At 45.7% G+C, this 23505-nt stretch overlaps 1 protein-coding gene across 2 annotated transcripts in view; it reads left to right on the top strand.

Annotated features, from left to right (window-relative positions):
- LOC112262867 (membrane-associated phosphatidylinositol transfer protein 2) overlaps positions 1-23505 on the top strand; it is an 88161-nt gene that overhangs the window by 42117 nt on the left and 22539 nt on the right. For both annotated transcript variants that reach the window (XM_024438676.2, XM_024438675.2), the window contains exons 2-7: positions 8348-8562; positions 13936-14150; positions 15377-15498; positions 18866-19099; positions 19354-19695; positions 20506-20601. In XM_024438676.2, coding sequence (XP_024294444.1) covers positions 8485-8562; positions 13936-14150; positions 15377-15498; positions 18866-19099; positions 19354-19695; positions 20506-20601 — 1087 coding nt within the window. In that variant the 5' untranslated portion in view covers positions 8348-8484. The remainder of the gene's footprint in view (positions 1-8347; positions 8563-13935; positions 14151-15376; positions 15499-18865; positions 19100-19353; positions 19696-20505; positions 20602-23505) is intronic.

The raw sequence follows: 23505 nt of genomic DNA, 5'->3' as shown, positions 1-23505 counted from the left end.
ACCCAGAACTGCCCAACCCTCTTCCTGGAGATCTACTGTCCTGTAGGTTTTCAGTCCAACCCTAATTTAGCATATCTGATTCAGCTAGTTAAGGTCTTGTTGAGCAGGTAATTAGAAGAAACAGGTGGGTTAAATTAGGGTTGGACTGAAAACCCACAGGACGGTAGATCTCCAGGGTTGGGCAGCCCTGCTCTAACCGCTAGGCTACCTACCATTTGACGCAGCCTACGTCAGCAGACAGCCTCTCAGGCCAATCGCAGAATGTGACGACAGAACGGAAGCTAATCATACAATCTGGCCAGGTTGATATCAAGATTTTAATTTGGGAACCTCGTACATTGTGATGTGATAATCGTAAAAGACTGAATCTGACATAGTCTGTAAAGACCTTAAGGCGGATTGAACGGTGGTGTTCAGCTACTGGACTGTTAGCATGATGAGTGGCGGTTTGATTTCTATTCAACTACATTTACGGGGCTTTATTGGTATGGGAAAGCTATGTTTCCATTGCCAAAGCAAGTGAAATAGATAATAAACACTTAGTGAAATAAACAAACACAAAATGTACATTAAACATTATACTTACAAAAGTTCCAAAATAATAAAGACATTTCAAATGTTATTATGTCTATATACAGTGTTGTAATGATAATGTACAAAAGGGAAAATATAGGTTGTATTTACAATGCTGTTTGTTTTTCACTGGTTGCCCTTTTCTTGTGGCAACAGGTCACAAATCTTGCTGCTGTAATTGCACACTGTGGTATTTCACCCAATCGATATGGGAATTTATCAAAAAAATGGATTTGTTTTCAAAGTCTACATTTGGCAGGAAGTTAGGAAGTGCAGCTTAGTTTCCACCTCATTTTGTGGGCAGTGTGCGCATAGCCTTTCTTCTCGAGAGCCAGGTCTGCCTTGGGTGGCCTTTCTCAATAGCAAGGCTATGCTCATGGAGTCTGTACATAGTCAAAGATTTCCTAAACTTTGGGTCAGTCACAGTGGTCAGGTTTTCTGCCACTGCGTACTCTCTGTTTAGGGCCAAATCTATTTCTACAGTAATGTTGTTATCTCTTCTCCCCCCACGATGTTCCGCTCTGCTTTTGTGGATGTGTCGTACCATCTAGAGCAGGCTGCTGTGCATTGTGTGTAGAGTATAAAGAAATAGCGGAGGAGGAGAGAAGGAAGAGTTAAAATCCCACAGCTCAACTTCCCTCCCACACTATGAACCAGTGCTGCCTGCCTCTCAGTCAGTCCTGTTAAGTCATCAAATTTATATCTAATCTAATTGTATTTGCTTCGTTAACCACAGGTGTAGATTGACAGTGAAATGCTTACTTGAGGGCCATTCCAAACAACGCAGAGAGAAAAATATAGAAAAATAATAACATGAGGAATAAATACACAATCAGTAACGATAATTTGGCTTCATACAGTATTCAGACCCTTTGACTTTTTCCACATTTTGTTATGTTACAGCCTTATTCTAAAATGGATGAAATAGTTTTTTTTACTCATCAATCTACACACAATATCCCATAATGACAAAGCAAAAACAGAAATACCTTATTTACATAAGTATTCAGACCCTTTATGAGACTTGAAATTGAGCTCAGGTGCATCCTTTTTCCATTGATCAATCAATCAAATGTATTTCTAAAGCCCTTTTACATCAGCCAATGTCACAAAGTGCTATACAGAAACCCAGCCTAAAACCACAGAGCAAGCAATGCAGATGTAGAAGCACGGTGGCTAGGAAAAACTCTCTAGAAAGGCAGGGACCTAGGAAGAAACCTAGAGAGGAACCAGGCTCTGAGGGGTGGCCAGTCCTCTTCTGGCTGTGCCGGGTGGAGATTATAACAGTACATGGCCAAGATTTTAAAATGTTCATAGGTGACCAGCAGGGTCAAATAATAATAATCACAGTGGTTGTAGAGGGTGCAACAGATCAGCACCTCAGGAGTAAATGTCAGTTAGCTTTTCATAGCTGATCATCCTTGAGATGTTTCTACAACTTGATTGGAGTCCACCTGTGATAAATTAAATTGATTGGACAATATTGGAATGGCACACACCTGTCTATATAAGGTCCCACAGTCGAAGGAATTGTCCGTAGAGCTCTGAGACAGGATTGTGTCGAGGGATAGATCTGTGGAAGGGTACCAAAACATTTCTGCAGCATTGAAGGACCCCATGAACACAGTGGCCTCCATCATTCTTAAATGGAATAAGTTTGGAACTGCCAAGACTCTTCCTAGAGCTGGCCACTTGGCCAAACTGAACTATCGAGGGAGAAGGACCTTGGTCAGGGAGCTCCAGAGTTCCTCTGTGGAAATGGGAGAAGCTTCCAGAAAAACAACCATCTCTGCAGCACTCCACCAATCAGGCCTTTATGGTAGAGTGGCCAGATGGAAGTCACTCCTCAGTAAAAGGCACATTACAGTCCACTTGGAGTTTGTCAAAAGACACCTAAAGGACTCTCAGATCATGAGAAACAAGATTCTCTGGTCTGATGAAACCAAGATTGAACTATTTGACCTGAATGCCAAGTGTCAGGTCTGGAGGAAACCTGGCACCATCCCTACGGTGAAGCATGGTGGTGGCAGCATCATGCTGTGGGGATGTTTTTCAGCGGCAGGGACCTGGAGACTAGTCAGGATTGAGGGAAAGATGAACAGAGCAAAGTACAGAGAGATCCTTGATAAAACAACAACCCTAAGGACAACGACCCTAAGCACACAGCCAAGACAACGCAGGAGTGGCTTCGGGACAGGTGTTGGAATGTCCTTGAGTTGCCCAGCCAGAGCCCGGACTTCAACCCTATCTAACATCTCTGGAGAGACCTGAAAATAGCTGTGCAGTGATACTCCCCATCCAACCTGACAGAGTTTGAGAGGATCTGCAGAGAAGAATGGGAGAAACACCCCAAATGCAGGTCTGCCAAGCTTGTAGCATCAAGTCTGTAATCGCTGGCAAAGGTGCTACAACAAAGTACCGAGTAAATGGTCTGAATAGAGGTCGATCGATTATGATTTTTCAACGCTGATACCGATACTGATTATTGGAGGACAAAAAAGGCCGATACCGATTAATCGGCCGATTTAAAAAAAAATGTATTTGTAATAATGACAATTACAACAATACTGAATGAACACTTATTTTAACTTAATATAATACATCAATAAAATCAATTTAGCCTCAAATAAATAATGAAACATGTTCAATTTGGTTTAAATAATGCAAAAACAAAGTGTTGGAGAAGAAAGTAAAAGTGCATTATGTGCCATGTAAGAAAGCTAATGTAAGTTCCTTGCTCAGAACATGAGAACATATGAAAGCTGGTGGTTCCTTTCAACATGAGTCTTCAATATTCCCAGGTAAGAAGTTTTAGGTTGTAGTTATTATAGGACTATTTCTCTCTATACCATTTGTATTTAATATGCCTTTGACTATTGGATGTTCTTATAGGCACTTTAGTATTGCCAGTGTAACAGTATAGCTTCCGTCCCTCTCCTCGCTCCTACCTGGGCTCAAACCAGGAACACAACGACAACAGCCACCCTCGAAGCAGTGTTACCCATGCAGAGCAAGGGGAACAACTACTCCAAGTCTCAGAGCGAGTGACGTTTGAAACTCTATTAGCGCACACCCCGCTAACTAGCTAGTCATTTCACATCACATCGTTACACCAGCCTAATCTCGGGAGTTGATAGGCTTGAAGTCATAAACAGCAGAGCTGCTGGCAAAACACACGAAAGTGCTGTTTGAATGAATGCTTATGAGCCTGCAGGTGCCTACGATCGCTCAGTCAGACTGCTCTGTCAAATCATAGACTTAATTATAACATAATAGCACACAGAAATGTGAGCCTTAGGTCATTAATATGGTCGAATCCGGAAACGATCATCTTGAAAATAAGACGTTTATTCTTTCAGTGAAATACGGAACAGTTCCGTAATTTTATCTAACGGGTGGCATCCATCAGTCTAAATATTCCTGTTACATTGCACAACCTTCAATGTTATGTCATAATTATGTAAAATTCTGGCAAATTAGTTCTCAATGAGCCAGGCTGCCCAAACTGTTGCATATACCCTGACTCTGTGTGCAATGACCGCAAGAGAAGTGACACAATTTCACCTGGTTAATATTGCCTGCTAACCTGGATTTCTTTTAGCTAAATATGCAGGTTTAAAAATATATACTCCCGTGTATTGATTTTAAGAAAGGCATTGGTGTTAATGTTTAGGTAAACGTTGGAGCAATGACAGTCCTTTTTCGCGAATGCGCACTGCATCAATTATATGCAACGCATGACACGCTAGATAAACTAGTAATATCATCAACCATGTGTAGTTATAACTAGTGATTATGATTGATTAAGTTTAATGCTAGCTAGCAACTTACCTTGGCTTCTTACTGCATTTGCGTAACAGGCAGGCTCCTCGTGGAGTGCAATGAGAGGCAGGTGGTTAGAGCATTGGACTAGTTAACCGTAAGGTTGCAAGATTGTATCCCTGAGCTGACAAGGTAAAAATCTGTCGTTCTGCCCCTGAACAAGGCAGTTAACCCACCGTTCCTAGGCCATCATTGAAAATAAGAATATGTTCTTAACTGACTTGCCTCGTTAAATAAAGATTAAATAAAGGTGTAAAAAAAAAAAGACAGATTTCCGATTATTATGAATTTATTATTATGAACTTGAATTCGGCCCTAATTAATCGGCCATTCCGATTAATCCGTCGACCACTAGTCTGAATGTGATTTTTCAGTATTTGTTTTATACATTTGCAAAACTGTTTTTGTTTTGACATTATGGGGTAGTGTGTGTAGGTTGATCAGGGAAAAATGTCATCAATATAAAATAGGTCTGTAATGTAACAAACTGTGGAAAAAGTAAAGTGGTGTGAAAACTTCCCGAATGCACTGTATACAGGGTACCAGAACCGGGTCGATGGGGTACAACGTGATTGAAGTAGATATGTACATATAGGTAGGGGTAAAGCGATTAGGCAACAGAATAGATCATAAACAGTAGCAACAGTGAATGTGATTAATCAAAAGGGTAAATGCAGATAGTCCTGGTATCTATTTGGTGAACTTTTTAGTAGTCTTAAGGCCTTGGGGTAGAATGTGTTCAGGATCCTGTTGTTCCAGACTTGGTGCGTCGGTACTACTTTCCGTGCAATAGCAGATAGAACAGTCTATGACTTGGGTGGCTGGAGTCTGACAATTTTTAGGGCCTTAACTTTCTCTGACCCCGTCTGGTATATAGGTCCTGGATGGCAGGGAGCTCGTCCGCTCTACCTTCTGTAGCTCCTTGCAGTCGGATGCCTAGTAGTTGCCATACCAAGCGTTGAGAGAGCCAGTCAAGATGCTTTCAATGGTGCAACTGTATCACTTTGTGATGATCTGAGGGCTCATGCTAAATGTTTTCAGCCTCCTGAGGGGGAAGAGGCATTGTCATGCCTTCTTCACGACTGTGTTGGTGTGTGTGTGGACCATATTAATTCCTTAGTGATGTGGACACCAAGCATCTTGAAGCTCTCAACCCTCTCCTCTACAGCCTCGTCGATGTGAATAGGGGTGTGCTCAGCCCTCCATTTCCTGTAGTTCACGATCAGCTCCTATGTCTTGCTGACGAAGAGGGAGTGGTTGTTGTCCTGGCACCACGCTGCCAGGTCACTGACCTAGGGCTGTGGTCATAAAATGTTGTCTAATAAATCAATTTAATATACACCATCACAATAGATCCATTCTTTATTTTAGGAAAGTCTAAAGAAACATTATGATAGGAAGAACATGTATTTCAGAAGAACAGAATATGAGTTGGCTTACTGTATGTTATCTGGCTATGCTCCATGCCATAGGCTGTACGCTTGTTCATTTAGCAGACAAGATATGCTTATAAGTCTAGTACCAAAATATTATATGATTTTATAGTAAGAATAATATAATTGAACTTAGCTGAATAAAATAGAAAGGATATTTTTCCCATTCTGGAGCGAGTGCATATATGAAGTGGCTATGTTGAGTGTAAAAGTGATCATTTGGTGATCCTTTAGTGATCACAGGTCCTATATGTTAGTTTTATAGTTATTTAGCAACCAGTTGTGAATGATACAAACCTTAGAATGTCTTAGAAATGAAAACATATGCATGATGCGACTATAGGCTATCGATGATTTGAGAAAATTGCTAAAAAATCTTGTGATCTGTTCCTTGCCTCAGGTTGCACACACTGTTCTTTCATCAAGTGATCATATTTTCACCCATCAATTTAATATGGTCTTTACTAATATGTCAAATTAGTTTAGATTTAGAATGTCCCGTTATCAAATGGGCAGAAACAGGGGCAGGGGAAATATGACATGTCATCAGTATTCACTGGAATAGTGAATTCAGGCTGCTTTCCCACTGGCTCGTTTTTCAATCATGCCAGGTAAGCTACTCCGGTTATTTCACTCCATGTGTCAACCACTGTTTGAGGAGCATGCAGCCTCTATTCCTCCAAACTCTGTATGCCACGGGCTCTCCAACCCTGTTTCTGCAGCTACCCAGTGCTTAATTTGGGAAACCAAGTGAAATCTGTTTGGGAACGTTAATAGTAACATGTTTTCACAACAAAACACATTTTAATTCAACTGTTGATTCACTGGAAGCGGGACAATAGAGCCCTGAGTACCAGGCCATTAGCGACCTAATGGTCATGAGTTGGGCACTACCATAATTAGATGGGATGGCTGTGAGCCATATACGACCACAGTTTCTGCTATTGGGGGAGCCTTATAGTTACGCAATGCTGGGGTAATCAGTAGTGGATGCTCTGGGTTCTCTCCTCAGGTTAGGCCTCAGGAGAATGGGGAAATGGGATTGGATCAGTGGAAACAATCTAAAGGCTGGTTTACAGTCAGTCTATCGACATTTCTGTAGACAATTGTCATAAAGACATCATGAACATTCTATTGTAGTCCGACATCAAACTTGTAGTTATAAAAAAGTATAAAGACAAAACAACAGCCTCTGCATGACATCAGTAGCCTGGTGCTCAAAATGGCATACTTTCTCTATTTTAACACCAATAAACATATCTGTTTGGACATTTACAAGTGAATGTGAACAAGGGACAATGTGCAAATGTACAACGTTTTGATGCATGCAGTACTGGCTCTTCAGCAGCATGTCTACATGCTGTGTCTGTGTGGAGTCTGGAGTCACTAAGGCAATGGGCCTGCCTGCTCTGCTTTGAGAAGAGGGGAGAATCAGACAGGCCTAGAATGGGGAGAAGAAAAATCAAGTAAATCAAAATAGCAGTGGCAGCTGTACAAATAACTCATCCAAAGGGCTTTTCCTTCTCAAACAAGGTAACGCCTCATCATCTTATTAATTCAACCACTAGCAAGTTAAACTAGGGCTCGTGTTAATGAATAATGCTGCGTTTTTTATGCAGGAAAAAAATATATAAAACGCATAAGAAATATCTTGCTGTGTTTTGTAAACACATCTAAAATGCTTCTTATTGTGATTTCTGCTCGGCATCAGACTCATTCTGTGCATCAGTTGCACTTCTTCACTGGGATGAGAATTCAGGAACCGGAGTTCTATCAGCAGACAGCGCTGCCACTGATGTGGAGCTTCTTTTCTCTGGTGCTGTTCTCAGTGTAGCAAGCCTATTTTTCTTAGGTAAAATGCAAGATTAACTTCAAGCAAAACATTAGGAAATGTAGCTGGCTACATTATTTCTATGATAGGCCTAAACATTATGATGGCCATACATCGTTTTTGCAAAAAATACCTTGCTTTTTGACTGTAAGCTCATTTACTTGTGTGGCTGCCAGCCAAATAGCATTGCACTTCTGTTTTCATCCGATGAAAATGACACTGTTTTATGCCGAATGTGTTGCACTATAGTTGCACCTCCCTGATCATTTTATTGAAGAAAACACAGTTGACTTTCAATATAAAATGCAACCCCTGTCAATACACAGCTGGACACACCTGCTCCTGCTTTCTCCTGTTGTGACTTTTACAAACATACACGTGACTGGCTCAGCTGTGCTGGGGAACTAAGTAAGCTTCATAATGTAAAATAATGTGACAGGTGAAATAAGAACGGGATCTGCTTTATCCACTAATGTATTGCACAAGTTGACTGCAGATATTTACTTAACAAATTGCCACAAATATTTAATGGTATTGAAAAACTTAAAAGAACATTTTGATGGTATATTGAAAGAGCATCATGTGGCTATTTCCAAATACCCCGGTATACGGTATATACGGTATACCGCACAAGCCTACTTTAACTGTTCAGCGATCTTACCATTTATGTCTCTCTTCTCATCCACAGGCACCATCGATGAGGACGCATCAGTGAACTGACGAGTCACACATAGAAACCCCCCAGTCCCTCCCACCACCAGCCCCCTCCCCTCCCTCTGTCCCTCTCCCCTATTCCTGGCCCCTCTCCCCCACCCCAGACTCACCATGCTGATCAAGGAGTACCGGATCCCAATGCCAATGAGCGTGGACGAGTACCGCATCGCCCAGCTCTACATGATCCAGGTGAGGCCAACAGACACACGCTTCACCTGTAACTCCTGACCCCTGACCTGCAGGACAACACCTCCACCCCAGAGTTCAATAGAACACTCACTGGACAACAAATCTGTAGTGGAGTGGAGGGGGAGCTTTTGTAAAACAGGGGATTTTCTACCGCGATTGGTCATTAAAGTGCTCAATTATAAATGGATTGGTCACACAGCGTTTAATGTTGGGATACAGCCGGGTTCCCAAACTGGTGGCCCGCGCTGAAAAATGTTGTACCCCAAAGTTTTCTGAGCAAAAATAAATAAGTAATTGTAACGGCTGTTGTTGATGGAAGAAGAGAAGGACCAATGCACAGCGTGGTAAGTGTCCATATTGCTAATTTAATACCATGAACACAAAAACAAAAATAACGAAAACGAAACAAAACAGTCCTCCTGTACAGTGAATACACAAACACTCAACAGAAAATAATCACCCACAACTCAAGGGTGAAAACAGGCTACCTAAGTATGGTTTTCAATCAGGGACAACGATTGACAGCTGCCTCTGAGTGAGAATCATACCAGGCCAAACACAGAAATCCCAAATCATAGAAAAAAAGAACATAGACTGCCCACCCCAACTCACGCCCTGACCATACTAAAACAAAGACAAAACAAAGGAACTAAGGTCAGAACGTGACAGTACCCTCCCCCCCAAAGGTGCGGACTCCGGCCGCAAAACCTGAACCTATAGGGGAGGGTCTGGGTGTGCGTATGTCCGCGGTGGTGGCTCTGGCGCGGGACTTGGACCCCACTCCGCCATAGTCTTTGTCCGCCTCTTATCCCGCCTCCGTGGCCTCTTTAGAGTAGCGAACCTCGCCGCCGACCTCAGACTGGGGACCCTAGTTAAGGGTCCCGATTGGACGGGAGATTCTGGCACCACCGGACAGGCGGGAGATTCCGGCAGCACCGGACAGGCGGGAGACTCCGGCAGCTCCGGAGTGAAGGGCGATTCCGGCAGCACCGAAGTAACGGACGGCTCTGGCAGTTCCTGACTGACAGGTGGCTCTGGCAGCTCCTGACTGACAGGCGGCTCTGGCAGCTCCTGACTAACAGGCGGCTCTGGCAGCTCCTGACTGACAGGCGGCTCTGGCAGCTCCTGACTGACAGGCGGCTCTGGCAGCTCCTGACTGACAGGCGGCTCTGGCAGCTCCTGATAATATCACCCACAACTCAAGGGTGAAAACAGGCTACCTAAGTATGGTTCTCAATCAGGGACAACGATTGACAGCTGCCTCTGATTGAGAACCATACCAGGCCAAACACAGAAATCCCAAATCATAGAAAAAAGAACATAGACTGCCCAACCCAACTCACGCCCTGACCATACTAAAACAACGACAAAACAAAGAAACTAAGGTCAAAACGTGACAGTAATAACTTTGAGTGGTTTAATTTTCTTTGTTTGACGTAAAATACTGTAAAAACACCAGGAAATCAACTCTAAGTGATTTTCATTTAAGAAATCTGTTCCCAAGTATTCCCGCACATAATAGAGAGACACGTGATCATATTCAAATGTAAGCAAGGTTTTAAAATATTTTTTTAGTCAACAAATGATTTGTTATTTTGTTCCGGCTCCCGACTCTCCACTCAAGATAAAGTCGTCGCGCGGCTGAATCTAGTTGATGATACCTGGTATACAGGAACAATAGGAGCTGTGTACTGATGGATTATCTCTACTTTAACTCTCTGAGGCTGGCTGTTCCCTCCCTCCCTCCCTCAGCTGGGTGTGTGTTTTGTCCAGGGTGGGAGGGGCACTCTGCTACTCTCTTACAGCAGGCAGAAACTGCTGTGACGTGAAAGCCGCCAGTCTGAAGCTGCTAGGAAGGACCATACTTCCCCCGGGAGGAATGTCTCTAATGGATTCATTTGTTCTGTTGTTTATTTATACGCCAGAAACATTTTGCTTGTGGGCACTAGGTAGGGATGATGAAGAAGCTGCTAACACAGGATATTGAGAATCTCAATCAACACTCCTCTGAATTCTCTTCTGTCTACTATTCAGGCTGATTTAACTACAGCTGTCCCTACTTAGCTGCATTACATGTAGCCAGCCCAGCCCTCTTCCCCTGCCTACCACTGTACACTAAATACAGTTTGTACAGTTTGCATTATCCTCGGGTGTACAGCACTGGCCACTAATCCAGTTGAGCTGCATTTCCCTCTAAATGGGTTTGAACATGGTCATGTGAACAGACATGCCCCAAGGCAGTCATAAAAGTTGTGTCCCTGCCTCTTTAGTGCTTTGTCAGTACTGTATTAAGGGTGTTGGGTACTGTATGGACTTGTACTAGCCTGTTTTAATAGAACTGGATCAGAGGAAGGGCTTTGACACTAGAAGGAAGAGGGGCTGATCAGTCATTTCCACAATTGGGGTTGAGCTCCAGAGTCATTGATTCTGGCCCAGTTCCATAGGTACTTGTGAACCTCAGCAAAGTGAACAGATGGAGAATCCAAAAGGATAGAGTGTTTACAAGCAAGCTGAGGCAGGCAAGGGAGGAAGGATGGTGTTAAATTAGTGACCCATAGTTACTTTCCCCTTTTCCACCTTTTCAGGTCGCACAGCAAAATATTTAGGAGTATTTACGAGTAAAATGATCACACTATAGAGCACTGTTGCCGTGGCAACCATGACGTCAGCATCATGCCGGCAGTCAGGTTTTGAGAGAGAGAGAGAGGGGGACGGACAGACGGATGGACGAAACGGTGAGGAGAAGAATCCGAGAGCTTGAGGGGAAGAGTTAGAAATGGAGCTGAAGAGTGGAGGGTAGAAACAGAGAGGGAAATATATTTTAGGGAGAGTAGGAGATGGGTGTGGATGGATACCCTGTCTTCATTCCTTCATTCCTCCAGGGCAACACCAGGCTGAATTCCTGCCCCTGATTTATCCCCAGTGTAACAATGGTGGCTCAAGCTTGGACCTGTCAGCGTATGACCTTTGCTTTAAGAAATCATGAGGAGAGAGGCCAGGAATACTGGGAAAAATGGGTTTTGTACTTCAAATTTATCTCATTCAAAGATGCTGAACGTATGATGTGTGCTGTACCTGCCAGACCTTTTTTGTTGTTCTTTAACTTTATTTGTATTATCTTTGTGTTCTTCAATAAAAATATTGAAAAAAATAATACCCAGAACCTCTCAGTACAATGAAGAGCTTCTCTGTACTGTATGACTGTCTTCATCCAGCAGGCCAGACGCCTCCTGACTCCATGTTCCACACGGCTGTCTCTTGTTTACCTTTAAACCTTATCACTCTGCCTCCTAAATTGATAGTTAATTGTGAATGCATTATCGCGACTGTGATTTGCAAAGATATCACAAACGCAGGGTGTCAATTAAATTAAGTGGGCACTTTCTCTTTCACTCTCTCCCTCCCCTTCCAGCATTTATTCACCACCCACCATTTTGTTCTTCCAGTATCCCTGATCGGATGTCATGAGGGTTATGCCAGTCAATACAGCCAGTCAGGTAGTTATGAGGAAACTGAACAGATAGATTACAGACAGACTGTCCTCTATATTTAGTCCTTCCTGAATAACTTAATGTAATGTAGCTTCCTTTCTGAATGTAATTTATCCATTAGTAACCATACCTCTCTCGGTCAGTTTCGGTGTAACTCCTGGAAACATGTCAAACCAATGAGGAAAGAGACATAAATAGAAATAGCAATGGAATACCCCTGCCTGCATTCCCTTCCTCTTCACCTTTTTATTCAGTTCAGTTTTGTTTGGAGACCCTTTATGGTTTGCACACAGATCTAAGCAAAACATTAGGTCTATTCCCAAAGGGGAGGGCTGAGCCGTGGCCTGGGATTTTTAATCTTCCTGATGGTTTCTTGTGAGCTGCAGAGCACCAAGAGCCAGCCTCTGGCAGGAGGTTAGGATTGATACTGGCCAGTGGCACCCGGGCTTGCAGGCCACAGGCACCTGTCAGCAGGATAATGAAGTGCCTTGCATGTGTGTGGGTGTGCGTTTCTGTGTGTGGGTGTGTACAAACTACAGCATGTTTGTGTAAGCGTCTGGCTGTGTCTATATATGGGCGTGCGTGTGTGTGGCTATGCGCACAGGCCTATACTGTATGTGTTGCAGAGTGTTTTTGAGCATCTGCTTGTGTTTGTGTGTATCTTTGTGTGTGTGTATTGTGTGCTTCTGCAGTCAGTCAGGGGGAATGTGCTGTGTCTGAGGAGCTTTGTCTGGCTGTTGAGAGCAGGGTAGGTGGCTAATGAACAACCTGTCAAAGGTAATGGGGGCTAGAGGGGTGGATGCCTCGCTGCACACATCTCATCTCCCCCCTACCCCACTGATTCACTGCCTGCTTCCCTGTTGTCCCTCTCCCTCCTGTTGTCCCTCTCCCTCCTGTTGTCCCTCTCCCTCCTAGAGCATTATGTAAAAGCCGGGAGTAGCTAAGGTATTACATGCACATGTAGTATTGACTCGCTGATATTATCTCAGACTGTCTGGGAACGTCATACTGTAGTCCTTGCCCTTACCCTCACGTTTTCACCATCCTCAGCACTTGGACTCTGTTCCCTAGTGTGCCTTTAGCACGCCTGTTTCCCTTGTTTCTACATCAGCAGGAAGCCTCTCCCTGGTGGATCCCACTGCGTGATGTTTGAAAAGTAAACTCATCAAACCATGTCCTTCCAGCCCCCTATCCTCCCCCATTACTGTGGTGTACCTGGAATGTAAATATGGGAAAGGTGTGTTTGACTGAGCTGGATCGGCAGCTCTCCTGACTTAGCAGTGTAGGTCAACAGCATGTCTTGGTGATTCACCTATTCTGTTGAAGCTAAATTACAACATCCTCTGTGTGTAAATCCATAAAAATAAAAAAACATTTTAATCAAATTTTATTTGTCACATGCGCCGAATACAACAGTAGACCTTACAGTGAAATGCTTACTTACAAGCCCTTAACCAACAATGTAGTTTTAAGAAAAATAAGTGTTATGGTAGTATTTACTAAAATAAACATAAGTAAAAAGTAGACAAACAAATTATAAAAAAGCAACAATAAAATAACAGTAACAAGGCTATATACAGCGGGTACCGGTACAAAGTCAATGTGCTGGGGCACAGGTTAGTTGAGGTAATTGAGATAATATATACATGTAGGGCAAGTGACTATGCACAGATAATAAACAAAGAGTAGCAGCAGCATAAAAATGGGGGTATGTGATTATCTGTCAGTGCAGATAATCCAGGTAGCCATTTTCTTGACGTGTTTTTGTCTTCACATCAGGGTGCTTCACCTGACCTTCCTTGTTTAACCTCATTTCAGTCCTCAGTTGACCTTTGACCTATGCTTCCTCACCTAACCCATAACTGTATTGTGATCTGAACAGAAAAAGAGTCGGGATGAGACCTGTGGCGAGGGCAGCGGAGTGGAGATCTTGGAGAACAAGCCGTATGAGAACGGCCCAGGGGGAATCGGCCAGTACACCCACAAGGTTTACCACATCGGCATGCACATCCCCAGCTGGTTCCGCTCCATCCTGCCCAAGGCAGCGCTCCGGGTAGAGGAGGAGTCCTGGAATGCCTACCCCTACACCCGCACAAGGTGGGAGACTATTGCCCCCTTCAGGAGTACCACCCTTACACCCCCCTCCACATACAGGAGTACCACCCTTACACCCCCTCACACAGGAGAACCATCCTTACACACCCCCCCACACACACACACACAGGAGAACCACCCTTACACCCCACACACAGGAGAACCATCCTTACACCCTCCCCCCCCACACACAGGAGAACCACTCTTACACCCCCACACACAGGACAACCACTCTTACACCCCCCCACACACACACACACAGGAGAACCCCCCACACACACACAGAAGAACCACCTTTACACCCCCACACACAGAAGTACCACCCTTATACAGCAGCCCCTACAGTACAGTTGGTGAGACTGTTTACCCTAAGCTTATACCCATGCCCATAGTTTGAGCTGTCTGATGGGTTGTTCTCAACATCAAACCTTATCCATAATGGAGTGATTGTTTATTCAATCTGCCCCTTCAGGAAAATACTTAGCCAAGCAAAGCTAAAAGATTCCAGAGCAGTTATCAGAACACTGCAGAGCGTGCCAACCAAGACATGGGCAGTCTTCCAGCCAACAGCTCTGTTAGCCAGCCTATCGTTCGGAATTGATGATGCCCTAGACTTAGGGTGCGTTTGTTTGTCTGTCTGTCTGGGGCCTGGGCAGAGCTGCAGGTGTGAGGCTGCTGAAATGAGAAGCGCCCCTTGAAAACACTGTCAAGGTATTGATAGACTGGAGCCGTCTGCTGACAGTTTCATCAAAGCAGTGACAGCTCTGCTGCAGACGACAGATGGGCTAACAGCTCTCCACCTCGCCTGGAGCCAGAGAGTGAGGGTGAGAAAGATCTAGAGTGACAGACCGAAACAAAGAAGAACAGTAGTTAGCTCTTGCCAGGTAGACATTTTTTAGACTTGCCCATCATTTAGCCCAGAACCTACTCAATAACAGAGACATCGGCAGGTAGCATAGCGGTTAAGAGCATTGGGCCAGTAAGTGAAAGGTCGCTGGTTCAAATCCCATAGACGACGAGGTGAAAAATCTATCTGTGCTCTTGAGCAAGGCACTTAACCCTAATTGCTCCTGTAAGTTGCTCTGGATAAGAGCGTCTGCTAAATTACTAAAATCTAATGTTTCCACCATACACAAAGTATTTTGCTGTGGGGATATACTGTGCCCAGGTCAACATATTGTGCTTATTTATTACTGACGCCTCTCAGCTTGCTCTCCTCTCTCCTCCAGATATACATGTCCCTTTGTTGAGAAGTTCTCCATTGACATTGAAACGTACTACAAGCCAGACACAGGAAACCAGCCAGACGTCTTCAACATGTCCCCAGCCGAGAAGAGGCTAAGGACTCTGGGTAAGGTGGTGCCAGTATGGGATATTAGAAGGACAATAGAGCCTCAGACCACAGTGCCCAAGCAGCACTGTTAGTTGATGGTGATGATTTCTCCTCACTATGGACAACTTTCAACTGCCTGCAGCAGTAAAGTCAAAATGACAGGTCTTGTAACGGTTTTCTTTAGGTGAAGTAGAGACGGACCAAAATGCAGCGTGATTGTTATTCATGTTTTTTAATGAAGAAAACTATACATGAATATACTAACAAAAACAATAAATGTGTGAGAACCTAAACAGCCTATCTGGTGACAACAAACACAAAGACAGGAACAATCACCCACAAAACACTCAAAGAATATGGCTGCCTAAATATGGTTCCCAATCAGAGACAACGATAAACACCTGCCTCTGATTGAGAATGACTCCAGACAGCCATAGACTTACCTAGAAAACTCCACTAAGCCACAATCCCAATACGTACGAAAAAAAACCAAGACAAAACACACCACATACAAAACCCATGTCACACCCTGGCCTGACCAAATTAATAAAGAAAACACAAAATACTAAGACCAGGGCGTGACAGGTCTAGGTTAGTGGTCTTGTTTGAATAGCCATGGTTATTGTTAAGAACTTCCTGATGCATGACCTACACCAGGGTTAGAGTGAAGCTCCTGGGCTCACACAGCAGCCAGTAGAGTAGAGGCCCACTGGTGGCTGTTTGTTTCTACTGCAGCTGTTTTTTCCGCATTTTGTTGTGTTAGTCTAAATTTAAATTGGATTAAATTGTGATTTTGTGTTACTGGCGTAAACAAAATACCCCATAATGTCAAAGTTGAATAAGGTTCTTTTATTTTTACAAATTAATTAAAAAAATTAAGCTGAAATGTCTTCTCAAGTATTCAAACCCTTTGTTATCACAAGCCTAGGTAAGTTCAGGATTCTAACATGTATTGACTCAGGGGACTGAATACTTATGTAATCAAGATGTATTAGTGTTTTATATAAGAAGCAGTGCAGCTTGGTTGGGTTGTGTTTTAGAGGATGCACGGCTCTCGACCTTCCTCTCCGGAGTCCGTACGGGAGTTGCAGCGATGAGACAAGACTGTAACCACCAATTGGATACCACGAAATTGGGAGAAAAAGGGAGAAAAAACAAACAAAAAAAACAATTGAATTTATTTAAGCACCATAGATCAAAGCTGGACGAAATCCAAACGCTGTTGTACTCAAAATATATCTTCATTACTAAAAAGGCACAGGGCAAACCCAAAGTGCAAAATATAAAGTACTCAGGAAATAGTCGGAGAGATTCCTCTCAGGAAAACAGGTAACATTTACAATGACCGACAAAGACAAATGGCAGAGGGAGTATATATACAGTGGCAGAGTGGGGATTGGAACCAGGTGTGTGTAATGATGACGAGACAAGTCCGGGGTTGATGAGTGAAGGGCGATTTGCCATCAGTATGTTCGGCAGCAGCTAGAAGGCCGGTGATGCCAAACGCCTGAGCTGGATAGGAGGGGGAGCCAAAGCGAAGGCTGATGAGGCGCTGCTCCAGCCGCCAGGGCTCCGCCAACCTTCGCTATGACCCCGGAGACGTGGTGCAGGTCGGTTTGGACGACGCCTGTGGAAGTCCCTGATGAGAGAACGATCCAGGACGTCCCGCACCGGAACCCAGCACCGCTCTTCGGGACCGTACCCCTTCCAGTCGACCAGGTACTGGAGAAGCCCCCCACGACGCCGTGAGTCCAACAAGCTGCGGACGGAGTACGCCAGGGCCCCCTCGACGTCCAAGGGAGGGGGAGGTGTGTTGTGGGGTCCAGCACTAGCCAAGGGACCAGCTGCCACCGGCCTGAGGAGAGTTCTATGAAATGAGGGTGAGATACTGTAATTGTCGGGGAGATGTAATCTGTACGTCACCGCTTTGACTCCTCAGGACTTTGAACAGCCTCACAAACCGTGGGCTCAGCTTTCGGCAGGGCAGGCGGAGGGGCAGGTCCTTTGTAGAAAGCCAGACCCTGTCACCGAGGTGAAAGACCGTGGCCACACTGCGGTCACGATCGACCTGCCGGAGGATGATGCGCTGGAGACAGGTGTGCACGGGGTTCCATACCTCCTCGGCGTGCCGGAACCAATCGTCCACCACAGGATCCTCGATCTGACTCCGGTTCCAGTGTGCCAGGGCCGTCTGATAGCCTAGAACACATTGAAAGGGTGTGAGGTTAGTGGAGGAGTGACAGAGGGAGTTTTGTGCGTATTCTGCCCAAGGCAGAAACTAACTATGAAGGTACCTACCCAGTTCCTGATTTAACCTTTCCATCTGCACATTTGTTTGGGGACGGTACCCGGAGCTGAGGCTGACCGTGACCCCCAGTTGTTCCATGAAGGTCTTCCAGACCCGGGAGGTGAACTGAGGACCAGGGTCAGACATGATGTTCTCCGGGATCCTGTAGTGCCAGAAGCTGTGCGAGAAAAGAGCCTCCGCGGTCAGGGCCGTAGGGAGACCAGTTAGAGGAATCAAACGACAGGCTTTGGAAAACTGGTCCCCAACAACCAAGATGGTGGTGTGTCCCTCCGAGGGGGAGGTCTGTGACAAAGTCCATGGAGAGATCGGACCAGGGTTGTTGTGGAACTGGCAGCGGGTGGAGTTTGCCACAGGGAAGGTGTCTTGCTCTGTGCGCAGGTGGAGCAGGTAGAGACGTAAATCCGGATGTCCCAGGATGGGCCACCAGTACTTGGCAGAGAGCCAGTCGATAGTAAGGGCTATACCCAGGTTCCCCGACACAGGTGATGTTTGTGCCCAGGCAAGGAGACGGTCCCGCACATTAGAGGGCACATAGATACACCCCTCGGTTGTGGGCAGGTGAGGGCTCCTGTCGCAGGGCTCGACGGATGCCCGCATTCACATTCCAAACGACAGGAGCCACAATGCGGGACAGTGGAATAATGGGTGTCACTTTCTCCCTCCGATCCTTTGTGTCATGCACCTTGGACAACACATCGGCCTTAACGTCCTTTGTTCCCGGCCCACCTGGCCTGATGAGGGTTCAGCCTCTTTGCTGCTCGAATGTACTCCAAGTTTCTGTGGTCCGTCCAGACAAGGAATGGGTGTTTAGCACCCTCCAGTCAGAGCCGCCATGCTTTCAGGGCCTTCTTACACACCGGGTGTGTGTAATGATGATGAGACAAGTCCGGGGTTGATGAGTGAAGGGCGTTTGCCAGCAGTAGGTTCAGCAGGAACTAGAAAGCCTGCGATGCCGAACGCCTGAGCTGGACAGGAGGGGGAGCCAAAGCGAAGGCTGGTTTGACAGATGTGAATACTTTCTGAAGGCACTGTAAATGTTATTTGTGGCACATGTTGAAGTCAGACTCTCTCTTGCAGATCCCATCGACATTGTCAAAGATCCCATCACTCCACATGAGTACTTGCAAGAGGAGGACCCTCGGATCTACACGTCAGACAAGACCAAGAGAGGGCCTCTGCAGGAGGACTGGATCGAGGAGTACAACAACAACCCGGGGAAGACGCCCATCATGTGTGCTTACAAACTGTGCAAGGTGGAATTCCGCTACTGGGGTATGCAGTCCAAGATTGAGCGCTTCATCCATGATGTAGGTGCGTATGAGATGGGATGAGGCATTGGAAGAGTAGTTTGAACAAAACCTTAACATATCCCTGCCCGGTGTTGGCTATATGAGTGCTTGGTCCAAGAGAAGTAGTGTTTCCATACTACAGGCATGCTGCTGCTGACTAGTTTAGCTAGTAAACATCACTGACATTGGGTCAAGATGTTAGAGGTGGCGGCCTGATGGGATGCCCTGATGTTTTCTAGTGCTGTCTGTCCAAACTCTCTCCCTCCCCTTTCCCAGGGCTGAGGAAGGTGATGGTGCGGGCCCACCGGCAGGCTTGGTGCTGGCAGGACGAGTGGTATGGCCTGACCATCGAGGACATCAGGCAGCTGGAGCTGGAGACCCAGCTGGCGCTGGCCCAGAAGATGGCCCATTTCAGCCAGACAGAGGAGGCCACTGAGGCCAATGGAGCTGTTTCATCCCCAGACAAGAATCAGGAGGTCAAGGATACCATCAACTCTTTAGAAGCTGAGGAGGTGGTCAGTGCAGGGGGCGGGGGAGACACTCTCCAAACAAAACGAGCAGGGCTCACAAAGCAGTGGTCCACCTCCTCCAGATCCTCCCGCTCATCCAAGAGAGGAGGTGAGATGTTTGAGCTCAATCGTCTGTATCTGTGTGGATGTATTGGACTGTTGACAATTAATTTTCCTAAATGTAATTTTACAAGCAGGTGGTGTTAGTGAGTATGTATCTAGGTGCTGTAGCTTCAGTACCTCTGTCACAGCTTTATCCAGATCTTTTTCACCTGCTTAAAAAAACGATCTTACAGACAGTACAACCCCCTGTCCCCATCCCTACCTCTAAGCAGCGGTCAGAATCCTGCCTGCCACCTGGAGCCAGCCATACTAATTTCACCCGGTATCACTCCCCTCTCTGGAGCTCTCCTGGGCTATTTATAGCGGCAGTATTGACATTACAGGCTAGAGGAGGCTGACGCTCTACACACTGACCCTCCGCTCCACCCCTGCGGCTCCCATCTATGGGCTGACAGGCACAGCTGTGCTTCCCAGCCCATGAGCATCCAGCATGTGCCAGCCAGGGTTTCAAAGAGACCCCCTCCCCTCCCCACTCCTCCTCAGTGATCATATTGGAGGCAAACAACAAAGATATATGATGGACAGTCCTGCTTTTAGTCCAGGCTTTTTTTCTGTGTGCTAATTGGCTGTCTGTGTGTTCGTGGTTTATGTGTTACATTGTACTCCACTCTTCACACCCCCTTCTGACCACTGAGCAATCCTTCTGTGATCAAGTCAAGCATTACAGACACTGTTGAGTGTTTATATAACACTGTGTGTGTGTCATTTTGAGCATATGTCAGTAAGAATATGATTCAGTTGGGTCTTAAAATAACAGCGGTACTGTTTGTTTCCCTCCCCTATTTGTGTGTTTCAGCAAGCCCGTCACGCCACAGCCTCTCTGAATGGAGGATGCAGAGCATTGCACGAGACTCCGAGGACAGCTCAGAGGAGGAGTTCTTTGATGCTCATGGTAAATCCACCGTTTTGATAAAGTCATCTTAAAAGCCTAGAGTAGGTTAGAGTAGAAAATACTAGTAGTGTGTTCCCTTTCCCATAACCCTCCTGGTGCTTCCTTGTCTGACTCTACATGTCTCTTCAACACAGATCAGTTTTTAAGCTACCCAAATACCCAGCATGCTTTGGGCCTGAGGTTGAAATAGGTGGGTGTAGCTCGACACACGGTTGTTCATCTGTTGGGTGAGGCCAGGAGATGACTGAACACTGGTTGGCTTGTCTTGAAGAAGTGCTGAAATCATCACCCTCTACCTTCACCTGTTCCCCATTGCCAAAACACCTCCCTCTGCAACTGGATCCTGGACTTCCTGACAGGCTGCCCCCAGGTGGTGAGGGTAGGTAGCAACACATCTGCCACGCTGATCCTCAACACTGGAGCTCCCCAGGGGTGCGTGCTCAGTCCCCTCCTGTACTCCCTGTTCACCCACGACTGCATGGCCAGGCACAACTCCAACACCATCATTAGGTTTGCTGACGACACAACAGTGGTAGGTAGGCCTGATCACCGACAACAACTAGACAGCCTATAGGGAGAAGGTCAGAGACCTGGCCGGGTGGTGCCAGAATAACAGCCTATCCCTCAATGTGACCAAGACTAAGGAGATGATTGTGGACTACAGGAAAAGGAGCACCGAGCATTTCCCCATTCTCATCGAAGGGGCTGTAGTGGAGCAGGTTGAGAGCTTCAAATTCTTTGGTGTCCACATCAACAACCAACTAGATTGGTCCTAGCACACCAAGACAGTTGTGAATAGGGCACGACAAAGCCTATTCCCCCTCAGGAAACTAAAAAGATTTGGCATGGGTCCTGAGATCCTCAAAATGGTTCTACAGCTGCACCATCGAGAGCATCCTGACCGGTTGCATCACTGCCAGGTATGGCAATTGCTCGGCCTCTGACCGCAAGGCACTTCAGAGGGTAGTGTGTACGGCCCAGTACATCACTGGTGCAAAGCTGCCTGCCATCCAGGACCTCTACACCAGGCGGTGTCAGAGGAAGGCCCTAAAAATTGTCAAAGACCCCAGCCACCCCAGTCATAGACTGTTCTCTCTACTACCGCATGGCAAGCGGTACCGGAGTGCCAAGTCTAGGACAAAAAGTCTTCTCAACAGTTTTTACCCCAAGCCATAAGACTCCTGAACAGGTAACCAAATGGTTACCCGGACTATTTGCATTGTGGGCCCCCCCAAACCCCTCTTTCACGCTGCTGCTACTCTCTGTTTATCTTATATGCATAGTCACTTTAACTATACATTAATGTACATACTACCTAAATTGGCCCGACCAATCAGTGCTTCCGCACATTGGCTAACCGGGCTATCTGCATTGTGTACCATCACCCGCCAACCCCTCTTTTTACGCTTCTGCTACTCTCTGTTCAACATACAATGGGGAGAACAAGTATTTGATACACTACCGATTTTGCAGGTTTTCCTACTTACAAAGCATGTAGAGGTCTGTAATTTCTATCATAGGTACACTTCAACTGTGAGAGATGGAATCTAAAACAAAAATCCAGAAAATCACATTGTATGATTTTTAAGTAATTAATTTGCATTTTATTGCATGACATAAGTATTTGATACATCAGAAAAGCAGAACTTAATATTTGGTACAGATACCTTTGTTTGCAATTACAGAGATAATACGTTTCCTGTAGTTCTTGACCAGGTTTGCACACACTGCAGCAGGGATTTTGGCCCACTCCTCCATACAGACCTTCTCCAGATCCTTCAGGTTTTGGGGCTGTCGCTGGGCAATACGGACATTCAGCTTCCTCCAAAGATCTTCTATTGGGTTCAGGTCTGGAGACTGGCTAGACCACTCCAGGACCTTGAGATACTTCTTACCGAGCCACTCCTTAGTTGCCCTGGCTGTGTGTTTCGGGTCGTTGTCATGCTGGAAGACCTAGCCATGACCCATCTTCAATGCTCTTACTGAGGGAAGGAGGTTGTTGGCCAAGATCTCGCGATCCATGGCCCCATCCACCCTCCCCTCAATACGGTGAAGTCATCCTGTCCCCTTTGCAGAAAAGCATCCCCAAAGAATGATGTTTCCATCTCCATGCTTCATGGTTGGGATGGTGTTCTTGGGGTTGTACTCATCCTTCTTCTTCCTCCAAACACGGGGAGTGGAGTTTAGACCAAAAATCGCTATTTTTGTCTCATCAGACCACATGACCTTCTCCCATTCCTCCTCTGGATCATCCAGATGGTCATTGGCAAACTTCAGACGGGCCTGGACATGCGCTGGCTTGAGCAGGGGGACCTTGCGTGCGCTGCAGGATTTTAATCCATGACGGCGTAGTGTGTTACTAATGGTTTTCTTTGAGAATGTGGTTCCAGCTCTCTTCAGGTCATTGACCAGGTCCTGCCTTGTAGTTCTGGGCTGATCCCTCACCTTCCTCATGATCATTGATGCCCCACAAGGTGAGATCTTGCATGGAGCCCCAGACCGAGGGTGATTGACCGTCATCTTGAACTTCTTCCATTTTCTAATAATTGCGCCAACAGTTGTTGCCTTCTCACCAAGCTGCTTGCCTATTGTCCTGTAGCCCATCCTAGCCTTGTGCAAGTCTACAATTTTACCCCTTATGTCCTTACACAGCTCTCTGGTCTTTGTGGAGAGGTTGGAATCTGTTTGATTGATTGTGTGGACAAGTGTCTTTTATACAGGTAACGAGTTCAAACAGGTGCAGTTAATATAGGTAATGATTGGAGAACAGGAGGGCTTCTTAAAGAAAAACTAACAGGTCTGTGAGAGCTGGAATTTTACTGGTTGGTAGGTGATCAAATACTTATGTCATGCAATAAAATGCAAATTAATTACTTAAAAATCATACAATGTGATTTTCTGGAT

The sequence above is a fragment of the Oncorhynchus tshawytscha genome, linkage group LG12, assembly GCF_018296145.1.
Source record: "Oncorhynchus tshawytscha isolate Ot180627B linkage group LG12, Otsh_v2.0, whole genome shotgun sequence".
In the NCBI taxonomy this organism is placed as follows: Eukaryota; Metazoa; Chordata; class Actinopteri; order Salmoniformes; family Salmonidae; genus Oncorhynchus; species Oncorhynchus tshawytscha.
Note: the sequence above shows the minus strand (reverse complement) of the source record. Positions and strands in the feature narration are given on the sequence as shown.